General features: G+C 53.4%; 2 protein-coding genes and 1 long non-coding RNA gene across 3 annotated transcripts in view; all 3 read right to left on the bottom strand.

Annotated features, from left to right (window-relative positions):
- Positions 1-12,437, bottom strand: part of CDC42 (cell division cycle 42) — a 29,233-nt gene extending 16,796 nt beyond the window's left edge. The window contains exon 1 of the mRNA XM_062013089.1: positions 12,359-12,437. The gene's annotated coding sequence lies outside the window, so the exon portion shown is untranslated. The remainder of the gene's footprint in view (positions 1-12,358) is intronic.
- Positions 4,891-11,556, bottom strand: LOC133627466 (uncharacterized). The gene is made up of 2 exons (XR_009820226.1): positions 8,159-11,556; positions 4,891-5,189 (listed from the first exon to the last, which is right to left on the bottom strand). It is a non-coding gene; the product is annotated as an uncharacterized LOC133627466 (long non-coding RNA).
- A 6,785-nt stretch (positions 12,438-19,222) lies between the features above and the next one.
- On the bottom strand, positions 19,223-23,739 carry C21H1orf50 (chromosome 21 C1orf50 homolog). Its single transcript, XM_062012954.1, has 4 exons — positions 23,602-23,739; positions 22,817-22,903; positions 20,315-20,446; positions 19,223-19,709 (listed from the first exon to the last, which is right to left on the bottom strand). Exons 1-4 carry the CDS (start codon positions 23,737-23,739, stop codon positions 19,527-19,529), a joined length of 540 nt encoding a protein of 179 aa, XP_061868938.1. The 3' UTR covers positions 19,223-19,526.
- Between the last annotated feature and the right edge of the window lie 56 nt (positions 23,740-23,795).

Below are 23,795 nucleotides of genomic sequence, written 5' to 3'. Positions count from 1 at the left end.
CTTCTCAGGAGTAACCTGGAAGAAATACAGTGCAAGTTTTTGAGTGTTCTGGTCATGGGTAGCCAGGTTATTTGACAGTGCACATCACATCCTCACACTTGCACAGGAAGGCAACTGCTAGCAACTCAAACCTTACACCACCAGCTTTTCTTCAGATGCTATAGGGATGCTCAAAGATTTAAACAGAGCCAGCTAACCTGCACAACAAACACCACCAGCAGTTCCCCAAAGCAGTTATTGTAGGGAAATACCAATCACCACCCACAAGCCACAGAGAGATCCACAAGCAGTCAGTTTTAGGAAATGGTAACAAATATTCTCTCTCAAAGCCAGACATCAGCCAATATCTGTCACATCACCCACTCACTGCTGTCTGTATCTCACACTGTCCATACACCTCACACTCACAGAGTCCCAGGCAACAGCTCCGTGTCCAAGTAGAGGCTGTGATGAGTGTGTTCCTTAGGGGTCAGGATTGGGCCTGGCACTGTTTAACCATCAGGGAGATGGACAGTGAGACCAAGGGCACCCTCAGCACATTTGCCACAGCACTGAGCTGAGCACTGTGACCAACACAGGGAAGGGGATGACATCCAGAGGGACCTGGCTGAACTTCACGACGTTCAACAAGGCTAAATGCAGCGTTTTGCACAGCAGTCAGGGCAATCCCAAGCACAAATACAGACTGGGGGATGGAGAGATTGACGGCAGCCCAACAGAGAAGGAAGGACTTCAGGATGTTGGAGAATGAAAAATGGAGTATGAGTCAGCAATGTGCACTTGCAGCCCTGAGAGCCAAACCCATCCTGGGCTGCATCCAAAGCAGCATGGCCAGCAGGCTGAGGGAGGGGATTCTGCCCCTCTGCTCAGCTCTCACGAGATCCTGCCTCAAGCACTGTGTCAAGCTCTGGGGTAGCAACATCAGAAGGTCATGGAGCTGTTGTAGTGAGTTCAGAGGAAGCCACAAAGATGATGAGAGGCCTGGAGAACCTCCCCTGTGAGGACAAGATGAGAGACCTGGGGTCGTTCAGCCTGGAGAAGAGAACGCTCCAGTGAGATCTTACAGCAGTCTGTCAGTACCTAAAAGGGGCTACAAAATAGCTGGAGAAGGACTTTTTACAAGGGCATGTAGTGATAGGACACATGGTGATGGCTCCAAACAGAAAGAGGACAGATTTAAATGAGATATCCAGAAGAAGTTCTTCCCTGTGAAGGTGCTGACACATTGGCACAGGCTGCCCTGAGAGGCTGTGAACCCTTGGAAGATCACCCTTGGAAGATCACCCTTGGAAGATCACCCTTGGAAGATCACCCTTGGAAGAGTTCAAGAGCAGGTTGGATAGAGCTTTAGTGACCTGGTCCAGCAGAGGGTGTCCCACGGCAGGGGAGTTGGAACAAGATGACCTTTATGATCACTTACAACTCAAACTATTCTAGGATCTTCATCTATACATCCACTTCCAATGCATAGAGAAATGATGCAGGACTTGCATAGGCACCAGTGTCATCACCAGTCCTTTCTTGGTGTCAACATTTCAATATCAAAATAATAGAATCTGTTGATTTCTGCAGCCAGCCTCAGATGCACACAGGCCCATCAGCAAGGAGCACAGCAAAGCCAGATCAGCAGGCCCTTCATTACCAGTGAAAAAAGCTCTGAAATTTGGCCCTGAAGCAAACACATATTTACTCAGAAGGCCAAATCAATCCTTTCCATTTCAAAAGACATTTTCCTTACTGGGGTCAGCTCAACTGTCCACATGTAAGTAACATCAGTCAATACTGCCTCAACTGCAGCAGTGCTCGTATCGTTCTGTGGCCACACTGGTGGCACTGACCAAAGGGGAAAGGCCTTACACCTTAGGATAAAAAAACAGTCCCTGAAATGAAGCAGGCAATGGAACAGAGCAGCTCCATCCCAAATTATGAAAGGCCTCACACTCAAAACAAAGGTGCAAAGGGATGAGTCATTTGTTAAGTAGATTTTAAAAGCAAAACACATCAAAACAGGCGTGAGGCCTCACTAACCAACTGAAGCACGCTCCAGCTAAAAGCAGCCCATATCACCAGCATGCCTTGACAGCTTGCCAGCCTTGCCCAGGTAATGGGGCACCATCAACTGCCTTTTGTTTGGGGATTTAGCCTAACACAGTGGCTCTGCTGAGAATAGGTACCAGCCTTCATTAATTCCTTTCAGAGTTAATGAAAAACCAACTCTCCCCACAGGGTTTCCCTGCCACTTTTTGTATGCTTTCTTCAACTGGAATTCATTATGCTGCCCACCCAGGCTCAGAACAACCCCACTCCCATCATCCATGCTGCCCCTAAACTGGTACCACAAGAGGACAAGCACATTCACCTCCAGGTTCCCAGCATGGTGGAGCCATCCCTCCAGAGAAACCTCACCTTCCACCCTGCCCTGTCCCCACAGACACCTCCTCACCGCTCTGTATTCCTCCCTGCACTATGTCCTCTTCCACTCTCTTGCCCCAGTTGTTTGTATTTCCTTGTTTACTCATAGTTTGCATGTTATGCATCTACTTCAGACAGCCTTTTGAGAACCTGGAAAGTAGGCTAGAGGAGAAACCCAGACTCCCATGCTCACTGCAATACACCAACCCATGATGAGCTATAAATCTTCGAAGTGTGTGTCCACACTTGCACAGGAGTGTGCTGCAACCCTCCCCTGCTTCCCTGGCCCTAGACACAAACACAGCTGAGTGAGAAGCTACAGCTGCTCAGATCAGAGACTGCAGCTAAGACAACGCACAAGCTTGAGGCACAGGCCTTGCGTGCAGATTGGGTTATTCCTGCCACAGTCAGCTCTCACCCCTGCAGTGGATGATCAACTTTATCTAAAGAATGACTCTGGTAGAAAACATCAATGGCTCAAATTCTAAGTATTTCCTACAAAAGTACAGCTTACTCTCCCCTTGCACCTCAAATTCCCTTCCAAAGTGGAGGCTTAGCATGGCCCACAGCACCCATCAAAGCTGTACCACCCCATGCTGGGGTGTTAGTGGGAGGCAAAGGCTCCCAAATCAATCCACACCTCACATCAGCTGATCCAATCCTTTAAGCTTTCTGGCAGAGGGAATAAACCAGAATGCAAATATCCTAAAGGCCTCAGTCAGACACATGAAGCAGAACCTGAACTTCATAACAAGGAACCCAGAAAAGATCAAGGAAGGGGTGTTGTAGGGTGAGGGGTTTTTTTCCTTTCTAAATGAAGAAATGAACACAATATGCATAAGAACATTGAACTGGCCTACCAGAAGTTCTCCTTGTACCAAGTCACCACGATGCCTATCACACAATGGTTTAATTGCCCCCTCAGCCCACTAGACACTTCAGGATCACATCTTTAAAATGCATCCAAGCACACCTTTAGGTCAAAGGATCCCACAACTCTTTTTTTTTTAATGAATATACAACTTTACCTATAAATACTGAAACAAGTCTGAGTTTTAAATAGATTTAGATCTTAATGATAGGCCTCCAAAGTCCTACCAGTGGGAAAGTGGAGTTGTTGAATAAGTTGCTTTACTCAGATTAGTAGGCCTTCTAGATTAGCTGGATGAGCTACTTTGTTTTCCACTTGAGAGGTTCACACAACACAGCTGAAAACAAGCTCATATTTAGGGCACTCTGATGCACTACCCTGGGACCTGCTTTTCCACAGGAAAAGCTTTAGACACCAACATCACTGACTTGTGGTTTCAAAGTCATCTAGCCCAATACAATACTACCAGAGAATAATTCCTCCCCAGAGTGCAACATCAAGGGAGGGAAAAACAAAGATGTCAGAAGGGTTTGCTGCCCTTCCTAAGTGGCCTAATAAAATGAAGCCTATATATACAACATCCAGCAGGACTAGAAAACACTCCCAGTAGATTTACATATCTGAGGAGATTGAAACAGACTGGAAAATACTGAAATCATCTCAGTTTGAGTGTATGAGTAGATTTTGAGACATGCAATCATTAGCCATCTGGCCAAGCCCAGAGAGGAGAGTGGCTAAAGGCTGGTAAGGTAACACAAGTCAGCAACACTCAGTTCTGTTCAACAAGACCTAAAGATGGAATTGATTTCATTTATTTGAAGCTTCGTATTCCAATCACAAAAATCTCCAGCACTTCAGTAAAGTACATGATAACTGATCACACATCCAGTATTTGTTGGATTCTAACCAGTTCAGCACTGGATCACACCAGCAGGATGGCACAGAACTCTGTGGTATCCCGGAAAACTAGAATCCAACACCCTGAAAACTGTGGATTACAAAAGCCTAGTGAGATGAGTACATCAGGTGGCCTCACTCCAGACTGATTAGGGTCATTTTACAGAACTTGGCTTCAAAGATGGGTTACGCTTTTAGACAAGACAATTGTGATCCACGTTTAGGATTAACCCCAAATAGTGACCATGGAGATGGAAACGTTGCAGTGAACAGGGAACTGAAGTCTCCAGCAGGACGGTGAGTAGATCCTTCCTAGTGCAAAGGGAAATTTGGACTTAGGCACTTCCCCCATGCAAGGTACCAAAAACACTAACATCACAAAAGGCTGAAGAAATCCCTGGTACCCATGGCAGAATCCCACTTACTAAGCACAAGTTGCAGGACATGCTGTCCCAAATGAACCCTGGCACCAAGGGCCATAACCTTAATGGCAGGCCCATGGAATGGGGTGTTACCATGTGAGGTCCTTAGTTATAAACTGTCTGTAATTTACAGACCCTGCAGTATACTCTGGTATGATACTGACTCTGAAGAATTATGTGAAATCAATGGGCCTTTGTAAACAATGTTCTCTCCTGAACCAAGAGGTAGGAATCCACATGATCCTGCTTTCACTCTTGCTGTACATGCAATCTGAAGTTACAACCACATGCCTTCAAGCTTAAGATTCCTTTTATTTTTAAGTCTGTTTTCAGGTTAAAATGTGTACATTCTCCCAGCCAAAGGAAACAGAGCTGTCAAATCTGTCCACACATCCTGCAGCAGCTTCCTGTCGAGCCTCAGCAGCACTGCAACTTCCTCTTTCACGCAGGAGTGAAACTGCTGCCATTTCATCAGAGGTACCGGCCCGACACAGCTCACCGCCAGCAACCGCCAGCTGCTGACCAAGAACCATTTCAGGATGCTCTGCAGCATTCACCATGAAGTTGTCGGGTGAAGCTTAATCAGCCTGCTCCATGTTGCAAGAAAACAAAGAGAGACATTTCTGAAAACTGAGAATAAGAGCTTTCTTCACCCCCCCAAACAATGTAATTTTACAATAAACAGGTTATTCATCTGACTCCTGTGGGGTCAAAGCACCGGGGAGAATACAATGAAAGGAAAAACACTCAGAGTTTTTACTCGTGATCCTTAGACCCTTCCATAGTACTTTTATATCTTAGAAAAACACATTTCTAAATAAAGTGGTTTTGATAGTTTCTTCCTAGATTAATTACAGCCATTCCAAGGCATCTCTGCACTACCATTTCAAGGTCCTTGCTCTCTGCCAGTTCCTCCACCCCTACTACAAACTAACATTTTTGCTTTTCAGATGGACAAGTCTCTCAAACCAAGGGCATCAAAGATAATCAGCTGCCACTACCCAAGCCATCATGTTTTCCCACCAGAGATACCTATGGGCATTCTATGGAGAAGGTACTAACTGCACACCTGTATTAAACCTGTCAGCAAACACTTCAACTCAAAGATCACTGCGCCAACACATCAGCGCTCTGCAAAGACCAGAAACCACTAATGAAGAGACCACATGAGTTCAGCTGTCAACTGTACAGTTAAAAGGCCTTGGACCTCTCAGTACACTGGTATCATTGCAAGGCTATAATGCAAAACACCAACAGAAGCTGCTCTCTGATTAAGAGCTGGAACTACAGGAAGACTGGCAGGCACCAAAGGCAAATCTGGTTTGAAGAGCAGTATTGCCATAGGTCAGTGTTCTCTGCAGTCACTTCTAGATGTCACCTTTTAGCCCAAAGCCACCTTTCCGTCTACTAGGCATCATCTTCATGGAGATCCCACCCCAGAAATAAACACATCTGTCTTTTCTACACTAGCAATGTGGTAAATTAAATTTAAAAGCATGTTACACACTAAGCCACCCCGTGCCTAAGGTCATCCACCTGCCCTACCCATAGCTCACACTGCTGCAGACACCCACAAACCCATCTGCACCCCAAGGTTCCAAGTTGAGTTTAAGGGCAGGGTGGTTAATTCCTTAAAAAGGGCTGTCAAACTACAAAGCAGCACAGGAGCTACACTCCCTTACAACAGATCATGAAGTTCAAGGTAACATTTGCAAACTGGATGGGGCTGCCCAGGTAGGCTGTGGAGTCTCCTTCTCAGGGGACATTCCAAACTCATCTGGATGAGTTCCTGTGTGACCTACTCTCAGTAGTCCTGTTCTGGCGGGGGGGGGGGTTGCACTGGATGAGCTTTTGAGGTCCCTTCCCTTAAGATTCTGTGAAATAGCAAAAGGGACAGAATCAAGAAACAATCTTGTACAACATCAGTTCAGGATCCTGAAAAACAGATGTCCCTCCTTTTAAGCGCCATTTGGTTTTTTAACTGTCACTAACAGGTCAGACAGGTCAGACAAATCCTAGCTCAGAGTTTGCACTCTGCAAGGCAAAACTACCTCTAAAAATCAGTGTTGCTCCTTTGTTTATATGAAAGGTGTCTAATTGTGAGAGACATAGCCAAAAAACACTCAGTTGTGCTGCAAGTCGTTGACAAGATGAACACAATAATTTCGGTAAAGAACCAAGATCTGCAGCCCATAGGTATATTTAGGTAGGCCTAGAAAAGCAAAGAGGCACAGGATCACCATCCCCAATGCAGCTGGACCAGCACCATGACAGACCTGATTGAGCTCTCAGGCTGACATTGTTCTTAAAACCCACAAACTGGTTGGCACTATGGGAATTCCCGTGTCTGGGATCTTGGAGCATCCCTGAGTCTGACACTCCAGAGTCTGTGTATCTCAACACCTCTGTGGGTTTGATGCACCCATTTCTGGACAAGTTACTATGAATTACCAAGGAAGAAGTAAGACAACTCTTCTCCAATCACAACTAGCTGAGAGCAACTGCTATTTTCTACACCTAGTTAGAAAAAGAAAGTTGCATTATATAAGAATTGACAGCTACATATCTTCACAAAGGCTCCTTACAACACACCAGTAAAGCAGAGACATACACAAGGTAGGAAGAGAAGACAGGAGGGTGCGGGAATTTTAAAAGCCTAAACCTAAACTAATAACATATTTCAAGTTCTGGGACTTCAAAAAAAAGAGAAAGCAGTATCTTAGTCCTAAGTTCAAAACCAGAAAGCCGCCCATGCAGCCTGGGCTCAGACAGAGAGTACAGCTCAGCGGGCAGCCATGCCTATACCTGCTCACCTTTCCCACCTGATGGCTCACCACCACGACCTCAACTTCATCACCAACAGTAAAAAGCAAAAGTGTCAACTCTGTTATCACCCTGGTTGAGGTTTCACCTTAGCTAGCCAATAGTGCTGGGAAAACCTGTCCTAGGTGAAACACTGAAATACTTTGGTATGTGGGCTTAAACAAAGTCCTTTTTGGTCAAAAGTCTTTATTCTTACATTATTACTCTTCACTGTCACACTCTACAGGAAGCTGTTCTCCTCTACTGTGTAACAAAATCCTGTTCACTATTTTAACACAACATGTAGAAACTCCATCCTCTTAATTTCATGCTGTTAATTTTAAAAACACAAGCTGTATCCACACTCCTGTTTGTGCATACCATCAAATCACAGCATCCCATCAGCCCTGATGCTTCTCTCCCCATACCCACTCCCCATTACAAGTTCCTCTTTTCTAAGGCACGTTTGCATAGCAGGAAGCACCCTGTATGCACATCAGTTGCAAGAGATCACCCCTCGTTCCCATTATGCTCAGGGATGGGTAGGTTGCTCCACACACACAGCCTGAATGTGGTGTGTTTGGGGTGGGAGGAATACTGCAGGCCAAATGGCAACATACTGTCTGAGGAATAAAGAGATAAAGCCTTGCTAAAAATCATGACATTGAGCTTAGTGTTGTAATTTAAACTAATGAAACAGATGGAAAGCTTGTTAATGCCAGGACTGAAGCAGGAGAGGCTGCCCTGCACTCACCTAAGCAGAGGAAGGCACTGGAGCAGCTGGAACCACCCTCCCTCACACCAGAGCGGTCGTGGGTCAGGCAGAGGCAGCAGGACCTGGAGCCTGTTGGGCAACTGGCAGTTTCTCAGCAATAGGTAAATGCAGAAGACACTCAAGAAGAAGAAACAGCCCCCACTCCAGGACATGGAAGAGGATCCTTCTGAGAGGAACTAAGCCATCAGCTCAGCAACAATTTACAAACACTAAAAAACCCCAGTTGTTGACCTTGAGCTCACTGCTCCATCACACCATGGTGAACCTGCTGTCATATCCCAGCCTCTCACAACAAGCCCTTTCACACTCAGCTGTTTGCCAACCACAGCTGGCCCTGTGCAAACAGCTACACCAGTTTACCAAGGGGCAGACGCATCTTTCATTACATCCAAAGCTGCAAGAACATTTTTGACAAATGTTTGTCAACCCCAAAACAGAACCCTCACCACTGGCCAAAAACACAGCACAGCATCTTTCAACTTCGAGCAACTCAAAGCAGCTTGCTAGGAAGCAAGACAGTTCTGGCAGCCTAAGCTGTTCCTACAAGTCTGGCACCACAAGTGACAGCAATCCCACAGCAATCCTCTCCCACCACAGTCAGCCTTGATGAAACATAAGGTGTGCTCTAACTCTCTTGGTTTCATTAAAAACCTTCACCTCTGCCATAGTTTGGTCAAAACACACACCAATGCCATGTAGTCTGACCACAGACACAGAAGTCTTATTACCAATGAGCAGGTATCTGCACACCAGTTGCAGGCACAAAGGCCCAAAGGAAGCCTTGTCTTGCTTTAGTTTAAAGAGAGTTTGTTCTGACAAGAGAAGAGCACGTAGAACAGCTCTCATGATAGGAATTGTGCTGTAACCTTACAAACTAATAAGATAAATTAGCAGCAGGAGAGTTAAAACAGAACAGTTTTTAGAAGCTTTTATAAAAACAATTCGTTTTGCAAAAAGTCACTTGGAGAAGAGTCAATGTATCTCAAGAAAAGCACAGCTGCTTTACTGAAGAGAAAATAGGCCAAACAGCACTGCAAGGCTTTAAAACTTTGAAAAAGAAGCTGCTATCCGAAAGTGCAAGGGAAGATCAGAAAGATTAGTTACATAACCACAACACAAACTCTGCGCCTTGTACTCACAACTTTTAAGTTGACTGCACACCCAAGGCTGGGTAAACAAACCCAGTTCTTTCACCCAACAGCCAGCTAAAGGATCCACCGCCAGAAGGTGGCAATACCACGTCTCAGTGCCATTTCTGTCACTGATGGCGGGCACAGCCCATCAGTGCCCAAGGCAGCCACGCACCACACAGAGGTGGCCAGATGTTATTTGGGGAGGGAGAGATACCTTTGTGTCAGGCAACAGCCCCAGGAGACACTCCAGTCAAAGGGCTGTACCTGTGGTTTCTAGGGGTAATCATTCCTTAGCTAGTAAGTTGTAAGCTATTTTAAACAGGGCTCAAAGGAAGACATCCAGTGAAATGATGACAGACTGCAGAAGTGTGAGGATACTGCAGATTTCTTTTCAAAAACAGCAAAATAGCTTATCTGGTCAGTAAGTTGTCTTATTTGTCATACATTAAATACTAAATATAGGAGTTTTTTTCACCTGCATACAGCATGAGGCAAGAGAAGCCAAGGCATAAGTCTACAATGGAAGTGGTCAAAGAGAGTCTCTTGCTACCTGGAGTACCAAAGCCAAATTTCACTCCCATTTAATTTCACAGCACATTCATCTTCTACAGAAAAATGTGTTATTCCTTCCTCAGGAAAGATCTCAAGAGTGGTAACTACACTACATTGCCTGCAATTCCTTCTCCTTGCAGGCTGTTACTCTGGAAGTTCCAACCCCCACCATGCTATGATTCTATGATTAGTGCACAACAGATCAGACACACCTGCAACACTGCTTATTCATTTATCATACAAGTTCCCAGGAGCCAGAAATACAGCCTGGAACCCAGTGACAGCAACGTCCTGTATTTACTTTGAAGCTTGCAGGGCAACGGAGTGCTGTCACAAAAGATTTTCAATTTCCAAGCATAGACAACCAGACATCTTAATTACCTCATTACTATAGCTGCATTTTCACCAGAAGGAACTTTTAACATCAGGATTAGTGGTCAACTTCATGCTGCACTTCATATTGTAACTTCATATTACAGGCAAGTAAGAAAAGCAGAGTTGCAGACTCACCAGGGAAACCCCAAGGAGCTTCACACAGGCTCCTTTTCTATTCACTATTGTTCTTGCAGTAGAAGATCTACTGTTTCCATTTTAGATACACCAGACACTTTAGGATTTCCAGAGCACTTCCATTTCACAGCAAAAACTCAAGAAACTTCCCCAAACTGGCCAGCAGTTTCAGGCAAACAAAGGAGTTAAGAGCATCAGTTGCAGGTCATGAATAACTGAGTTCAAAGTATGCAAATCTAACCATTCAAATTTCTGCTCAGAACATGTTACCAAACTGCAAACATGTTTTATCTTGCATCGCAGGAGGTTTTATTCCTTGCCAAAAAATCTTTCTCCTCATTGCTCCTGAAGCACACAAGTGAACAGTTCAAACACGGCATCATTTCTGCTTGATTCATGTGTTGCATCCAGAACACCCCTTTCAAATATACATTTGCCTGTCCTGCCTTCCCCATTACCCTACACTGACAAGAAGGAGCAGTTTACAGAGCAGAGCAACAATCTCTTCACATACAGTTACTTGGATACAAAGGCACCCTAGCTAAAGTTGATTTTGCCTTAAGATCCTTTTGCTCACTGAAAAGGAGAAGCTTTACTGAGCTATCCCTATTAGCAATATGAGGAGCTTGACCCAGGTTATAAAAAACCCTTTCAAAAAACCAAAAAGGGACATTTGGGGCACTATGGTTTAACACTTTGAATAATGACAGCTAGCACCTCCTTTCCTAGGAGAGAAGAAACACTGATGAACACAAGACAAAGACAATCACAGATGGCCAGAGCAAACTCCTTCTGACTACTCGGTTGTCATCCAACATGGCCTCCTCGTTGAGGCCTTGTGTTCCCCATGCTTTTGTCAAAAGAGGGGAGCAAAGCTGCTCTGGCTCCACTGGTTGCAGTACTCACACAGACAGAGCAACAGGAATTCTGGCCATTTTGCAATTCTGTATTCAGTGCAGGTTTCACAACGCCGGTTGTTATGCTCACAGATACCTGCTTATAGGAGTGTCTGTTGCTATCAGCTGCAAGTTCTACTTGCTTAGAGGAAAAACACCACAGAAGTCCAGATCCCTTCAACAAACCTTTTTAAAACACACCTAGGTGACATGTTGCTGCAGCACATAGATCCCAATGAGATTTAAAGACAGGAAATAAGTCAACACCAATCTATAATTAGCACCAGCTCCCATCCTACCTAACACCAGCGACATCGTTGACACCGTGTAACGACAGGTATGGGGTGGTCTTCTGAATAAGCCGGGGACCTTGCACAGAGGGAGGCAAAAGCCGAAACACACCTCTCAAGTCTTTCTCACGCGAGTCCTGATTTTTTGTGGCGCACATCGCGTTAAGCAGAGCCCCTGGCAGCGCCTGCACCCCCGTTCAGTGCTCCCATGGTGCCGGCGCTGCTCGCCCCACAGCCCAACCCGCAGCGCCACACGCACGACCCGACCCCTGGGGCTTTCCTCATAGCCCCCGAGCGCAGCCGGGCTGCACGGAGCAGCGGGAAGCCACCACAGCCGGGGCAAGGCCGGGCCGTCCCTGTGGGGAGCGGGGCCCGGGCCCCTCGACGGCCGATGCACCCGGCGCCGGAGCGGGAGCGCTTCCTGCCTCCGCTCCCCAGCGCCGAGGGTCGGTCCCCGCCCGCCTCGCCAGGAAGCGGGGGAGGGGAGGCGGAGGCGGCGGCCCGCCACCGCCGCCCCCCGGCACAGCGACCCCGCGGAGGCCGCGCTCCCCCCACACCGGCCCCGGGACGGCTCCGCGCCAGCCCGCGCCGCCGGGAAGGGCACCCACCCCCCCACACCGGCGCCTGCCCGGGGAGGCCCCGCGGACGCGCCGCGGGCCCGGGAAGACGGCTCCCAAGTAGCGGGGCCACCGGCCGGCGGCGCCGGGACGGACGACGGGGAGAAGGGGTCGGGGGTCGGCGGCGCGGGGGCTGGGGGGGGTCCCACGGCCCCGGGCCCGCCCCGGCGCGGCCGCTCACCTCAGAGTCTCCGCCGGGCGTTGGCAGCTCGCTGCGGGGTCTCCTCGGCTCGGGCACAGGGGCACGCCGCCGATGACGTCACAACGCAGAGCACGCCGGGCGGGGCGACGGCGACCGGGCCGGGAAGGGCGGGGCGGGCGAGTCGAGCAGCGCCCCCTGCCGGCAGCGCGCCGCACTGCCCCGGGGTACAGCGGCCAGCGCCGGGAGCGCAGCGGAGACGCGCTGCCGGGCACGCACCCGCGCCCCGGGGATGCGGCACCCCACCAGCCCCGCTGCACCCCGGGGATGCCGCACCCCACCAGCCCTGCTGCACCCCGGGGATGCGGCACCCCACCAGCCACGCTGCGCCCCGGGGATGCGGCACCCCCTGAGCCCCGCTGCACCCCGGGGATGCGGCACCCCACCAGCCCTGCTGCACCCCGGGGATGCTGCACCCCCCGAGCTCTGCTGTGTCCCCAGGGATGCGGCACCCCACCAGCCCCGCTGCGCCCCGGGGATGCGGTACCCCACCAGCCACGCTGCGCCCTGGGGATGCTGCACCCCCTGAGCCCCGCTGCACCCCGGGGATGCGGCACCCCCTGAGCCACGCTGCACCCCGGGGATGCGGCACCCCCTGAGCCACGCTGCACCCCGGGGATGTGGCACCCCACCAGCCCCGCTGCACCCCGGGGATGCCGCACCCCACCAGCCCCACTGCGCCCTGGGGATGCGGCACCCCCCAGCCCCGCTGCACCCCGGGGATGCCGCACCCCCCCAGCCCCGCTGCGCCCCGGGGATGCGGCACCCCCTGAGCCCCGCTGCACCCCGGGGATGCGGCACCCCCTGAGCCACGCTGCACCCCGGGGATGCGGCATCCCCTGAGCCCCGCTGCACCCCGGGGATGCGGCACCCCACCAGCCCCGCTGCACCCCGGGGATGCTGCACCCCCCGAGCTCTGCTGTGTCCCCAGGGATGCGGCACCCCACCAGCCCTGCTGCACCCCGGGGATGCGGCACCCCACCAGCCACGCTGCGCCCTGGGGATGCTGCACCCCCTGAGCCCCGCTGCGCCCCGGGGATGCGGCACCCCCTGAGCCATGCTGCACCCCGGGGATACGGCACCCCCCCAGCCCCGCTGCACCCCGGGGATGCGGCACCCCCTGAGCCCCGGTGCGCCCTGGGGATGCGGCACCCCACCAGCCCCGCTGCACCCCGGGGATGCTGCACCCCCCGAGCTCTGCTGTGTCCCCAGGGATGCGGCACCCCACCAGCCCTGCTGCACCCCGGGGATGCCGCACTCCACCAGCCACGCTGCGCCCTGGGGATGCTGCACCCCCTGAGCCACGCTGCACCCCGGGGATGCCGCACCCCCTGAGCCCTGCTGCACCCTGGGGATGCTGCACCCCCTGAGCCATGCTGCACCCTGGGGATGCTGCACCCCCTGAGCCCTGCTGCACCCCGGGGATGCGGCACCCCCTGAGCCCTGCTGCACCCCGGGGATACGGCACCCCACCAGCCCCGCTGCACCCCGGGGATGCGGCACCCCCTGAGCCCCGCTGCACCCCGGGGATGCTGCACCCCCCGAGCTCTGCTGTGTCCCCAGGGATGCGGCACCCCACCAGCCCTGCTGCACCCCGGGGATGCCGCACCCCACCAGCCACGCTGCGCCCTGGGGATGCTGCACCCCCTGAGCCCCGCTGCACCCTGGGGATGCGGCATCCCCTGAGCCCTGCTGCACCCCGGGGATGCGGCACCCCCCTGAGCCCCGCTGCGCCCCGGGGATGCGGCACCCCCCCAGCCCCGCTGCACCCCGGGGATGCTGCACCCCCCGAGCTCTGCTGTGTCCCCAGGGATGCAGCACCCCACACCTGTATTGCCCTGTGTGCACTCTCTGAGGCCATGTGACGCCTCCCTCCTGCACTTGCACTGCCAAACATACCCCTCCGAGCAACCCACACCTCAACCTGGCAGCATAAGCAGCCTGGGGGACACAGGCCCCCCCACCTGCACTGCCATGCTTGCACCCCAGGGTTCCTGGGACCCCTCCACCTCACACCTGCATCCCACAGCATGCACCCAGGTGCTGCAGAAGAGCATGGAGGGCACAAACTCTCCTCTCCAGGGTGCACATGCCCTCCCTGCATCACCATTTCCAAATTTCCTCCCTTTTTTTCCCTTTTTTGTTTTATTTTCCTGCCTGGAACTGAACCTGAAATAAAAAAGGCCAAAGAGCCCCAAGCTGCACTTGTTGAGATTCAGGCTTCAGTCCTCAAAAGAAAGGACCTAATTCAATCGTTAATCATCTGTTGGCTGGCCATGCTGTGTGGGTGCTTCCCTGCGAGTTTCTCCCAGATCTCCTTGTATCCTAAGTGGAAATTAAAAGCCATCCCCAATTTTATTCACCACCAGCAAGGAGTTAATTAGTGCTGCTGGCCCAGCAGGGCTTTAGTGAAGCTCCTCTGGCTGGGACGCAGTCCTGTGGTGTGAGGGTATTCACAGGGGGTCATAACCAAATACCCCAAGTAAAAGAACCACCCTTCAGGAGCCAGAACACAAGGAGGAACTCTCCAGGCACTGCCAATTTGAGAAGCAGGAGTTAAAATTTTGGCCTGAAAACAGAAAACTTGTTTAAAGTGACTTTTTAGAAGCCAGGAGGACCCGTCAGTCTTGGGACCAGCAGCAAACAGCAGCTCTGGGGAGCAGCCAGGAGAGGTGCAGATGTTCTGAGCGTCTTTCCACCGGCCATTTTAAACAAGACTTGGTTTATCTGCACATCCAAAGATGGAGCAAAAACCCCTCTGCTCAACATTAATGGCATCAGAAGCACATCTGGATCTTCTGCAAAGGCAGCATCCATCCCTGGGGATGCCGGGGTGAGCCGGTGCCTGCAGAGCACAAGCTCACCTAAATGAAAGGCTGCAAAACACATAGGAGTGAGACTTGGTCCATACCTCATCTGTGGACACCCTCTGCCCTTTAGCACCATGTCCCACTGGCACTTCCCAGCTGATTTGGGGATGAAATCTCTGCCCCATTCAGCCAAACACAACACAAAGGCAACAGCTCGGTAGAGGCTGAGCTGAGTGGATGATACTGTGAACCCTGAGGTACTTGAGTCCTCTAACAAACAGGACAGAATCACAGAATCATTGTGGTTGTTAAAGTCCCTGAAGCTGCTGCAGTCCCAGCCCTGGCCTCACCCTGCCCAGCCCAGCACTGACCCACAGCCCTCAGCACCTCAGCTCCACGCCTTTGGGATCCCTCCAGGGCTGGGCACTGCCCCAGCTCCCTGGGCAGCCTGGCACAGGGGCTCACACCCCTCTCAGGGAAACAGTTCTGCCTCAGCTCCAGCCTCAACCTCCCCTGGGGCAGCTGCAGCCCATTGCCCCTTGTCCTGTCATTCATGGCTGGGGAGCAGAGCCCGACCCCCAGCTCCCTGCAGCCTCCTGTCAGGGAGTGTCAGAGAGTGCTGCTGGCTGCCCTCAGCCTCCTCTTCTCCAGGCTCAACACCCCCATTCCCTCAGCCCCTCCCCAGCCCCTTGTGCTCCAGCCCCTTCCCCAGCTCTGTGCCTGGCTCTGGCCACGCTGCAGCCCCTCAGTGTCCCTGTGGCACTGAGTGAGGGGCCCAGCACTGACACAGCCCTGGAGCTGCAGCCTGCCCAGGGCCCAGCACAGGGGACAATCCCTGCCCTGCTCCTGCTGCTCACACCACTTCTGTTAGAAGCTCAGATGCCCTTGGCCTTCTTGCCCACCTGGGCATGCTGCTGGCTCCTGTTGAGCTGCTGTCAATTAACACACCCAGGGCCTTTCCCTCTGTGCAGCTTTCCAGACACATATCCCTAAGACTGTAGCATTGCCTGGGGCTGTTGTGGCCCAAGTGCAGAACCCAGCACTTGGACTTACTAAACCTCATATAATTGCCTTTGGCCCATTGATCCAACCTGTAAACCAGGACTGCCTCCTCAGGTCTCCAGTAATTCACCCTCACTGCAAGCCCTGCACAAGGCTCCCGCTCCACTCTCTGCCTTCAGCTCCATCCCTGCCCACTTTCCAGAGGATGAGTTGCTCAGCTCTGCAGCAGCACCTTCCAGTACTTCTGAAGGTGCCTCTGTATGTTGGGTTTAATTAGATCAAAACCCAGCTGAGATGGCAACACTGGCTGAGCTGTTTCAGGGGAAGGGTTCTCCCTTTCCCACATCACTGCCTTGCTCTGCAGCAGGACCATTCAGCAGCTGCATCCCCACTCCTCACAGTGCAGAGACCACCAGGCACGAGCCCACTATTCCCATGCCTTGCCTCTTGATATCTTCTGTCTAATACAAAGCTGCACACACAGGGGTTTTGCCTTTTGGGGGCAAATACATGAAGACAACTTGCCAGCACCCAGAGGAACTGGGGGGGGGGGGTGGAGTTCAGGGTCCAGAGAGTCAGAGGTGATTGCTGGAGTTGTAGCAATCACAAGCTACAGAGGTCTATGAACATCACCCTGAGTCACTTGTGCATGTCACAGTTCAGATTTTACTGTTGGGAAAGATAAAACTGGGGCAGGAAACCCCTCTTCCCAGAGGAACATAAATCAACACATGAGATGTCTGATGAGGCTGTAATTAGCACTAGGGCAAAGCCCATGCAGTAATTAACTTTCTCCCTTCCAAGTTAAGATTTAATAACATGCAGCAAAGTAAGACCTGAGGGGATGAAACAAACAGGGGAAACAACCCATCAAATTAGACACTTGTGACATGATAAGGAATTAATTATATCCTGGGATGATGATGGTAATAACAACAACAATAATAATGATATGTCACTTTTCATCTGCTGCTCATCAGGCCTCATCTGGAGAACTCTGTCCAGTGCTGGGCTCCCCAGCTGCAGAGAGACAGGGAACTGCTGGAGAGAGGCCAGTGCAGGGCCAGCAAGATGCTGAGGGGCTGGAACATGTGTGTGAGGAGGAAAGGCTGCAGCCCTGGGGCTGTTCAGCCTGGGGAAGAGAAGCCTGAGCTCAGGGGGATCTCAGCAACACAAGTACCTAAAGGGTGTTTGTCAGGAGGATGGGGGGACACTTTTTTCTGTGGTGCCCAGTGCCAGGACAAGGGGTGATGGACATGAGCTGGAACACAACAAGTGCCACTGGCACAGGAGGAGAAGCTCCTTTGGTGCTGAGGTGAGGGAGCCCTGGCCCAGGCTGCCCAGGGAGGGTGTGGAGGCTCCTTCTCAGGAGGTTTCCAACCCCACCTGGACACGTTCCTGTGCCCCCTGAGCCAGGGGAACCTGCTGTAGCAGGGGCTGGGCTGGATGAGCTCTGCAGGGCCCTTCCAACCCTCACCCCTCTGGGATTCTGTGATCTTCCCTTGATCTCCAAGTGAGGGGAAACATGGTGGGAAAAGATGCTCAAAATGTCCTGCATTGACTCAAAGAACCAGGATTCTGTCAACAAGAGGCTCCACCACAGATGAGCTACTGCACCTGGCAGAGATGGGGGAAGGAAATCTAGGATAAAAAACCATCCTGGTCTGCCATGAGCTGTCTCAAACCTCCCATCTCTCTGTGATCCTGGCAGGGAACAGCTCTTCCCACGGGGAACTGGTGCTGCCAGCAGCCACAACCATCTCTCACAGCAGCTCCCAGGGAGTGGGGATGAGAGCAGGAGGGAGACATGAGGCTGGAGGAGATAAACTGCAGCAATGGCAAGACCTAGTGATGGTCCCCATGGGACTCTCGGGATCCAAAGAGGTTCTCTCTTGGAAGATGGAGAGGCCTGATTTGAGAGTGACCTGGGAGGATGTGGCAGCAGCCTACTCAGCACAACTCCAGTGAGGCACCCAAACCTCTCCCAGCTGCTGGAGAGGGCCAGAGGAACAGGACACTCTGGGGACTCGGTGGAAAGTGAACAAATCAATGCTAGATACTGATCAAGGAAGTTTAGAGGAGTTCAAGAGATTATCTTGAGAGTGTGTGCATGAACTGATCCCAGCCCAACACACAGACTTAGCCCTGAACCATGTCAGGCACTGCCCAGCAGAGCTGAAGGCAGTAGTGTCTTCCTCAGCAGGGGGCAAGGAGGGATGGGATAGTGCCTGGGAAGGTCACGTGGAGTAGAGTGACTGGAACAAACAAGGTCCCACGATGGTGAGAGACCCCTGCACTGAAGGCTGTGCCACAGGGAACAGAGGACACTCCTCTTCCACCACCACCTTGTTGTCCCAGGGAGGTGAACAAGTCATGGGAGGATCTAAACAGATCTGATGTTACACGCTGGGATCCAACCTGGACATCTCCTTCTCCACCAGCACATTCCTACCTCAGCTCCTGCAGGAGCCCCGTGAGGCTGGGCAGAGGGAGGACATCTCAGTAGCTCTGATCTTTGTCTCTCTTCCACTTCTTGGTGGAAAGAGAGGCTGGAGATGTCTTACCAGCTCCACCAAGTCTCCCTGATAAAGCCTAGGGCATACCTGCAATGCAGACAGGACATGGGACCTGACTTGGAGGTCACTTGAGATCAAGACTGATTCATTTTCTCCACTGCTCTGGCAGGGGCATTTGGTGTCCCTGCACATTCCTGTCTCATCCTGGCAGCTCAACCACTCAAAGCCAAGGCAAACATGTGAGCACTTTGAAACACCCACCTTTTGAAGAGCACTCAAAGCCTGCACAGCACTTCTGAGGACACTCTTCCCAGAGAAGAGAGCTCCAGGTCACTCCATGTGCCAGACTCAGGGGTCTAGACCAGCAGGAACATGGACCAGTACACTCTGGTCACAACAGACCTTTCTGCTCTTCCCAGGCCACAGAGCTTCTGAAATAGGGGCATTTTAACAAGGGACAAAATCCAGCCCTGAAACCCTTCCCTGCTGCAGGCAGTCACACTGAGTTACACCACAGCCAGACAGGTAGGACATATTTTATAGGACTATCACATCTGCCCCAAGCATTTTGGCTTCTTTGCCCCAAGCCCTCTTGGAACTGACTCCACCTGATTTTATTACCTGCCTCTCACTACACCTTGGCTTGAGTCAAAGACATCAATTACTCAGTTACTAGAAAATCCAGTAAGACTGAATGCAGAATTAGTCTCATTGAAGCACAGAGCAAACAGCAGCAGCATTTTTGATTCTTGGTCTCTTTCCTTGGCAGCACAGAAGCACCTGAGTGTCCTATGCTCAGGAGGTCCCCTGTGGTCACTCCTATCACTTGGTGAGGCCCTGGAAGTTGGGTTCTGTGCACGGGGGCAGTGCTGCCTGGCGGCTCAGCAGCTTGTCCAGGATGTTGGTTTCAGCATCTCGTCTCTCAATGTCCTCAAACGGAGTCCAGGACATGTCGTGCTGGAGCTTATAGGCACCAAGAAACTCATGGGGACTGGTTCCCCATTCCTGGAGGAGAAAGGAAAGAGTCACATGGCTGCTCAAGCTTCCCTTGGAGCTGTGCTGTCCCTCTGCCTGTGCCTGTGCTGGATTGCTCTGCCACCTTTGAAGCAGTCCCAGCTATGTGACCATCCCACTTTCTAACTTAAAAAGAGGCTCAACTACCCCAATCCTAAGAGCAGGTCAAGCTGCTGCTGCTGCAGGAGGCTTGAGGGGGATACAAGATCTCCCTGAGCAGCACAGAGCATATCTACATGCTCAGTGCTTCTCTCTGAAGCCTTCACCCTGCATGTAACAGTGGTCTGGAAGAAGGTGGCCTCCAAGATCCCTCTACAAGCTGCAACCTCCTTTGGCTGAAGCACCCAAGGAGACCAAGCTACCAGGCAGTCACACTGGAGGGGGAAGGCCCAGGGAATTCAGGCCCCTGCACCAAGGGCTGTCTGCCCATCAGCCACCAAGAGCTAAAAGAGCCTCACATAATATAGCTCTCACATCAGCAGAGTAACTCAGACCACAGATAAACGCCAACAAATGCCTCCACCAAGCTGGTGCTTGTGTCTGAGGTCCAGAAGCACCCAAGCACCAGAACCATGGGGTTTGTTGCAACCACCCACCTCAGGAGACAGGATGGAGAAGTATCTCTGGCCACTCTCCCTCCTGTACATGTAGTAAATGTTTCCTGGCTTCTTCACAAGGTTGCAGGCCACGTGGTGCAGATCAGCATCTCTGGCAGCTTCATCCAAGACCTAGAAAGCCCCAGATTTCCACACTTGAAATAAAACAACCACATGGTATTGCCTCTCAGCCAGAGCCCAAGACACATCACTGACACACTGCTTGTGGGGCCTTGTCCTCCCCAGTTTTGTCCAAGTTTCCCCTGTAAGATGGACCCTGGAACTCCTGCAGCCCTCCAAGGGGACACACATACCTCCAAGCACCACAGAATCATTTGGGTTGGCAAAGCCCTTGGAGCTCCTGGAGTCCCAGCACACCTCTCACCCTCTCAGGGAAACAGCTCTGCCTCAGCTCCAGCCTCAACCTCCCCTGGGGCAGCTGCAGCCCATTTGCCCTTGTCCTGTCATTCATGGCTGGGGAGCAGAGCCCGACCCCCAGCTCCCTGCAGCCTCCTGGCAGGGAGTGTCAGAGAGTGCTGCTGGCTGCCCTCAGCCTCCTCTTCTCCAGGCTCAACACCCCCATTCCCTCAGCCCCTCCCCAGCCCCTTGTGCTCCAGCCCCTTCCCCAGCTCTGTGCCCGGCTCTGGCCACGCTGCAGCCCCTCAGTGTCCCTGTGGCACTGAGTGAGGGGCCCAGCACTGAGCACAGCCCTGGAGCTGCAGCCTGCCCAGGGCCCAGCACAGGGGACAATCCCTGATACAGGCCAGGATGCCTTCTTGGCCACCTGGACATTCTGGACCTCTTCACTGCAGCTCCAGGTCCACCTCTGTGCCTGACCCCATCACATACATGCCTTGGCTCTATACACAGCTGCAGGACCCTGGGAACTTCTCTGCTGCTGTCTCTGAGCGAAGGGACAGCAAACAAAAAAAGGAGTTCATCTCCCCAGCTCCACCATCTGGCTGCTCCGCAGCTCTGCTCCACCAGTTAACAATTACTTGTCACTGTGGCCTTGATGGCACCAGGCCAGTCACAGTGACTGGCAGATCCTTTCCCACTCAGGCTCTGAGGATTCAACCCCAAGGGTGAAGCCTGAACTGAAGAGTCCAGCAGAGCCCTGCTGGGCTTGCTTCTGGGGCCACCTGCTCCAGCAAAGGGGCTGGGACCAACTGGGAAGCCAAGCCCATCATCAGGAAACAGCTCATCTCTCCCTGGGGTTCAGACTCAACCAGAGCCACCGTCACCCCACTGCATTGAGTATTCTTGTGTGCACAACACACACACCATGGTATCAGGAGTCATCTGTCTGTTCACTCTGACACTCCCTGACAGGAGGCTGCAGGGAGCTGGGGGTCGGGCTCTGCTCCCCAGCCATGAATGACAGGACAAGGGGCAATGGGCTGCAGCTGCCCCAGGGGAGCTTGAGGCTGGAGCTGAGGCAGAACTGTTTCCCTGAGAGGGGTGTGAGCCCCTGTGCCAGGCTGCCCAGGGAGCTGGGGCAGTGCCCAGCCCTGGAGGGATCCCAAAGCCCTGGAGCTGAGGTGCTGAGGGCTGTGGGTCAGTGCTGGGCTGGGTGAGGGGAGGGCTGGGACTTGATCTTAAAGGTCTTTTCCAACTGAAACTACTCTGTAACTCTGTGAAAGCCAGAGCCATCTCTCTGCCCTTCCTGACACCTGAGCTGCTTCTGACTAGCAACCCATGCTCCTCAGGGAAAGGACCAAACCCAACCCTGCCAATACCAGAGAATAACCTCTCCCTATTGTCCCACTGAATCTTCTCCACTCAGCTCCTGGACACAATTCATATCCAGACACCAGCTCTGCCCAAATGTAGAATCATTGAATGGGGGGGTGGAAGGGCCCTGCAGAGCTGCTCTAGTCCCTGCTACAGCAGGTTCCCCTGGCTCAGGGGGCACAGGAATGTGTCCAGGTGGGGTTGGAAACCTCCTGAGAAGGAGCCTCCACACCCTCCCTGGGCAGCCTGGGCCAGGGCTCCCTCACCTCAGCACCAAAGGACTTTCTGCTGCTGTGCCAGTGGAACTTGTTGTGTTCCAGCTCATGTCCATCACCCCTTGTCCTGGTACTGGGCACCACAGAAAAAAGTGTCCCCCCATCCTCCTGACAAACACCCTTTAGGTACTTGTGTTGCTGAGGTGCCCCTGAGCTCAGGCTTCTGTTCCCCAGGCTGAACAGCCCCAGGGCTGCAGCCTTTCCTCCTCACACACATGTTCCAGCCCCTGATCATCTTGCTGGCCCTGCACTGGCCTCTCTGCAGCAGTTCCCTGTCTCTCTGCAGCTGGGGAGCCCAGCACTGGCCACAGGACTCCAGCTGAGGCCTCAGCAGGGCAGAGCAGAGGGGCAGCACAACCTCCCTGGCCCTGCTGCCCACACTCTCTTGCTGCCCCTGGGGTGCCACTGGCCCCTTGCCCACAGGGCACTGCAAACAGACACTCCTCTCCCTCCCTCCAGGAGCACAAGGCAGCAAGGCCTGTGCCCAGCTCACCTTCCGAGCCTGCTCCTGCAAGCAGCGGATCTGCTCGGCGATGACCCTCAGCCTGCTGCAGGCGTTGGCTCGGGTGAACTCATCGGCCTGCGGGGCAGAAGGAGCTTCGGGCAGGACGGGGAAGGGCCGCGACCCCTCGGCCTTTGGCTGCGGCCTCACTCGGGGCTTCAGCCGGGCTGTGGAGAGAGGGGCCGCCCCGGGGGTGGCTGGGGGGGTCTGTGGGCAGGCAAGGGGGAGGCAGCCAGAGAGCTGGGCACCGGGAGCTGCCTGGCCAGGCTGGGTGGTGGTGGGAAGGAGCGGCAGGGCATACTGGGAGGCACTGGTACCTGTGTGGTACCTGTGTGACTGGTGGCAGGAGTCACAGGGAAGCTTCTCGGTGGACTGTGAAGCTCTGAGGGACATGTGGACTGTGAGGCAACGGGGAGATAGCCCAATGTAGTGGGAGGCACTGGAGTGGACCAATGGGCACTGGGATGGACTGGGAGAGCAGGCAGCTGGATGTGTCTGGACACAACGGGGTGGACTAAAGGCGGTGGGGACATACTGGGACAGACTGGTGGCACAGGGGGGGAAGGGGGCCCGCAGGCCACAGCGCGGGGCGCTGGCGGCACAAACACGCGTCCCACCGAGGAACGCGGGAGGGGACCGCGGCAGCCTGGACGGGGCGGCGGGCTGCGGCGGGACACGGCGGGGCACGGCGGGGCACGGCGGGGCACGGCGGGGCACGGCGGGGCACGGCGGCCTGCGCCGGCCGGGGAGCGCGGGACTGGGGGTCCGGCCCTCACCTGCTGCACCTGCCGAGCCAGGTCCACCAGGTCCCCGGGGTCCCCGACGCGGGCGGCGCGGCCCACGCTCCCCTCCACCCGCACCAGCGCCCGGCCCGCAGCCAGCCCCGCGCCGGGCCCCGCGCCGCCCGCCGCCATCGCCGCCGCCACGGCCTCGCCACGCCTCTTCCGCCGGGGGGCGGGCGGAGCGGGCG

The sequence above is a fragment of the Colius striatus genome, chromosome 21 (assembly GCF_028858725.1).
Source record: "Colius striatus isolate bColStr4 chromosome 21, bColStr4.1.hap1, whole genome shotgun sequence".
NCBI classification, from domain to species: domain Eukaryota; kingdom Metazoa; phylum Chordata; class Aves; order Coliiformes; family Coliidae; genus Colius; species Colius striatus.
This window is presented reverse-complemented; position numbering and strand designations above follow the sequence as displayed.

Bases quoted from the DNA above. Each gene is read 5' to 3' on its own strand.
- C21H1orf50 (XM_062012954.1), bottom strand. From the start codon at position 23,739: ATGGCGGCGGGCGGCGCGGGGCCCGGCGCGGGGCTGGCTGCGGGCCGG. The intron at 22,904-23,601 runs GTGAGGGCCGGA...TCTGCCCCGCAG, and splicing joins TGGCTCGGCAGGTGCAGCAG to GCCGATGAGTTCACCCGAGC. The intron at 19,710-20,314 runs GTGGGTGGTTGC...TTTCTCCTCCAG, and splicing joins TCTCCATCCTGTCTCCTGAG to GAATGGGGAACCAGTCCCCA.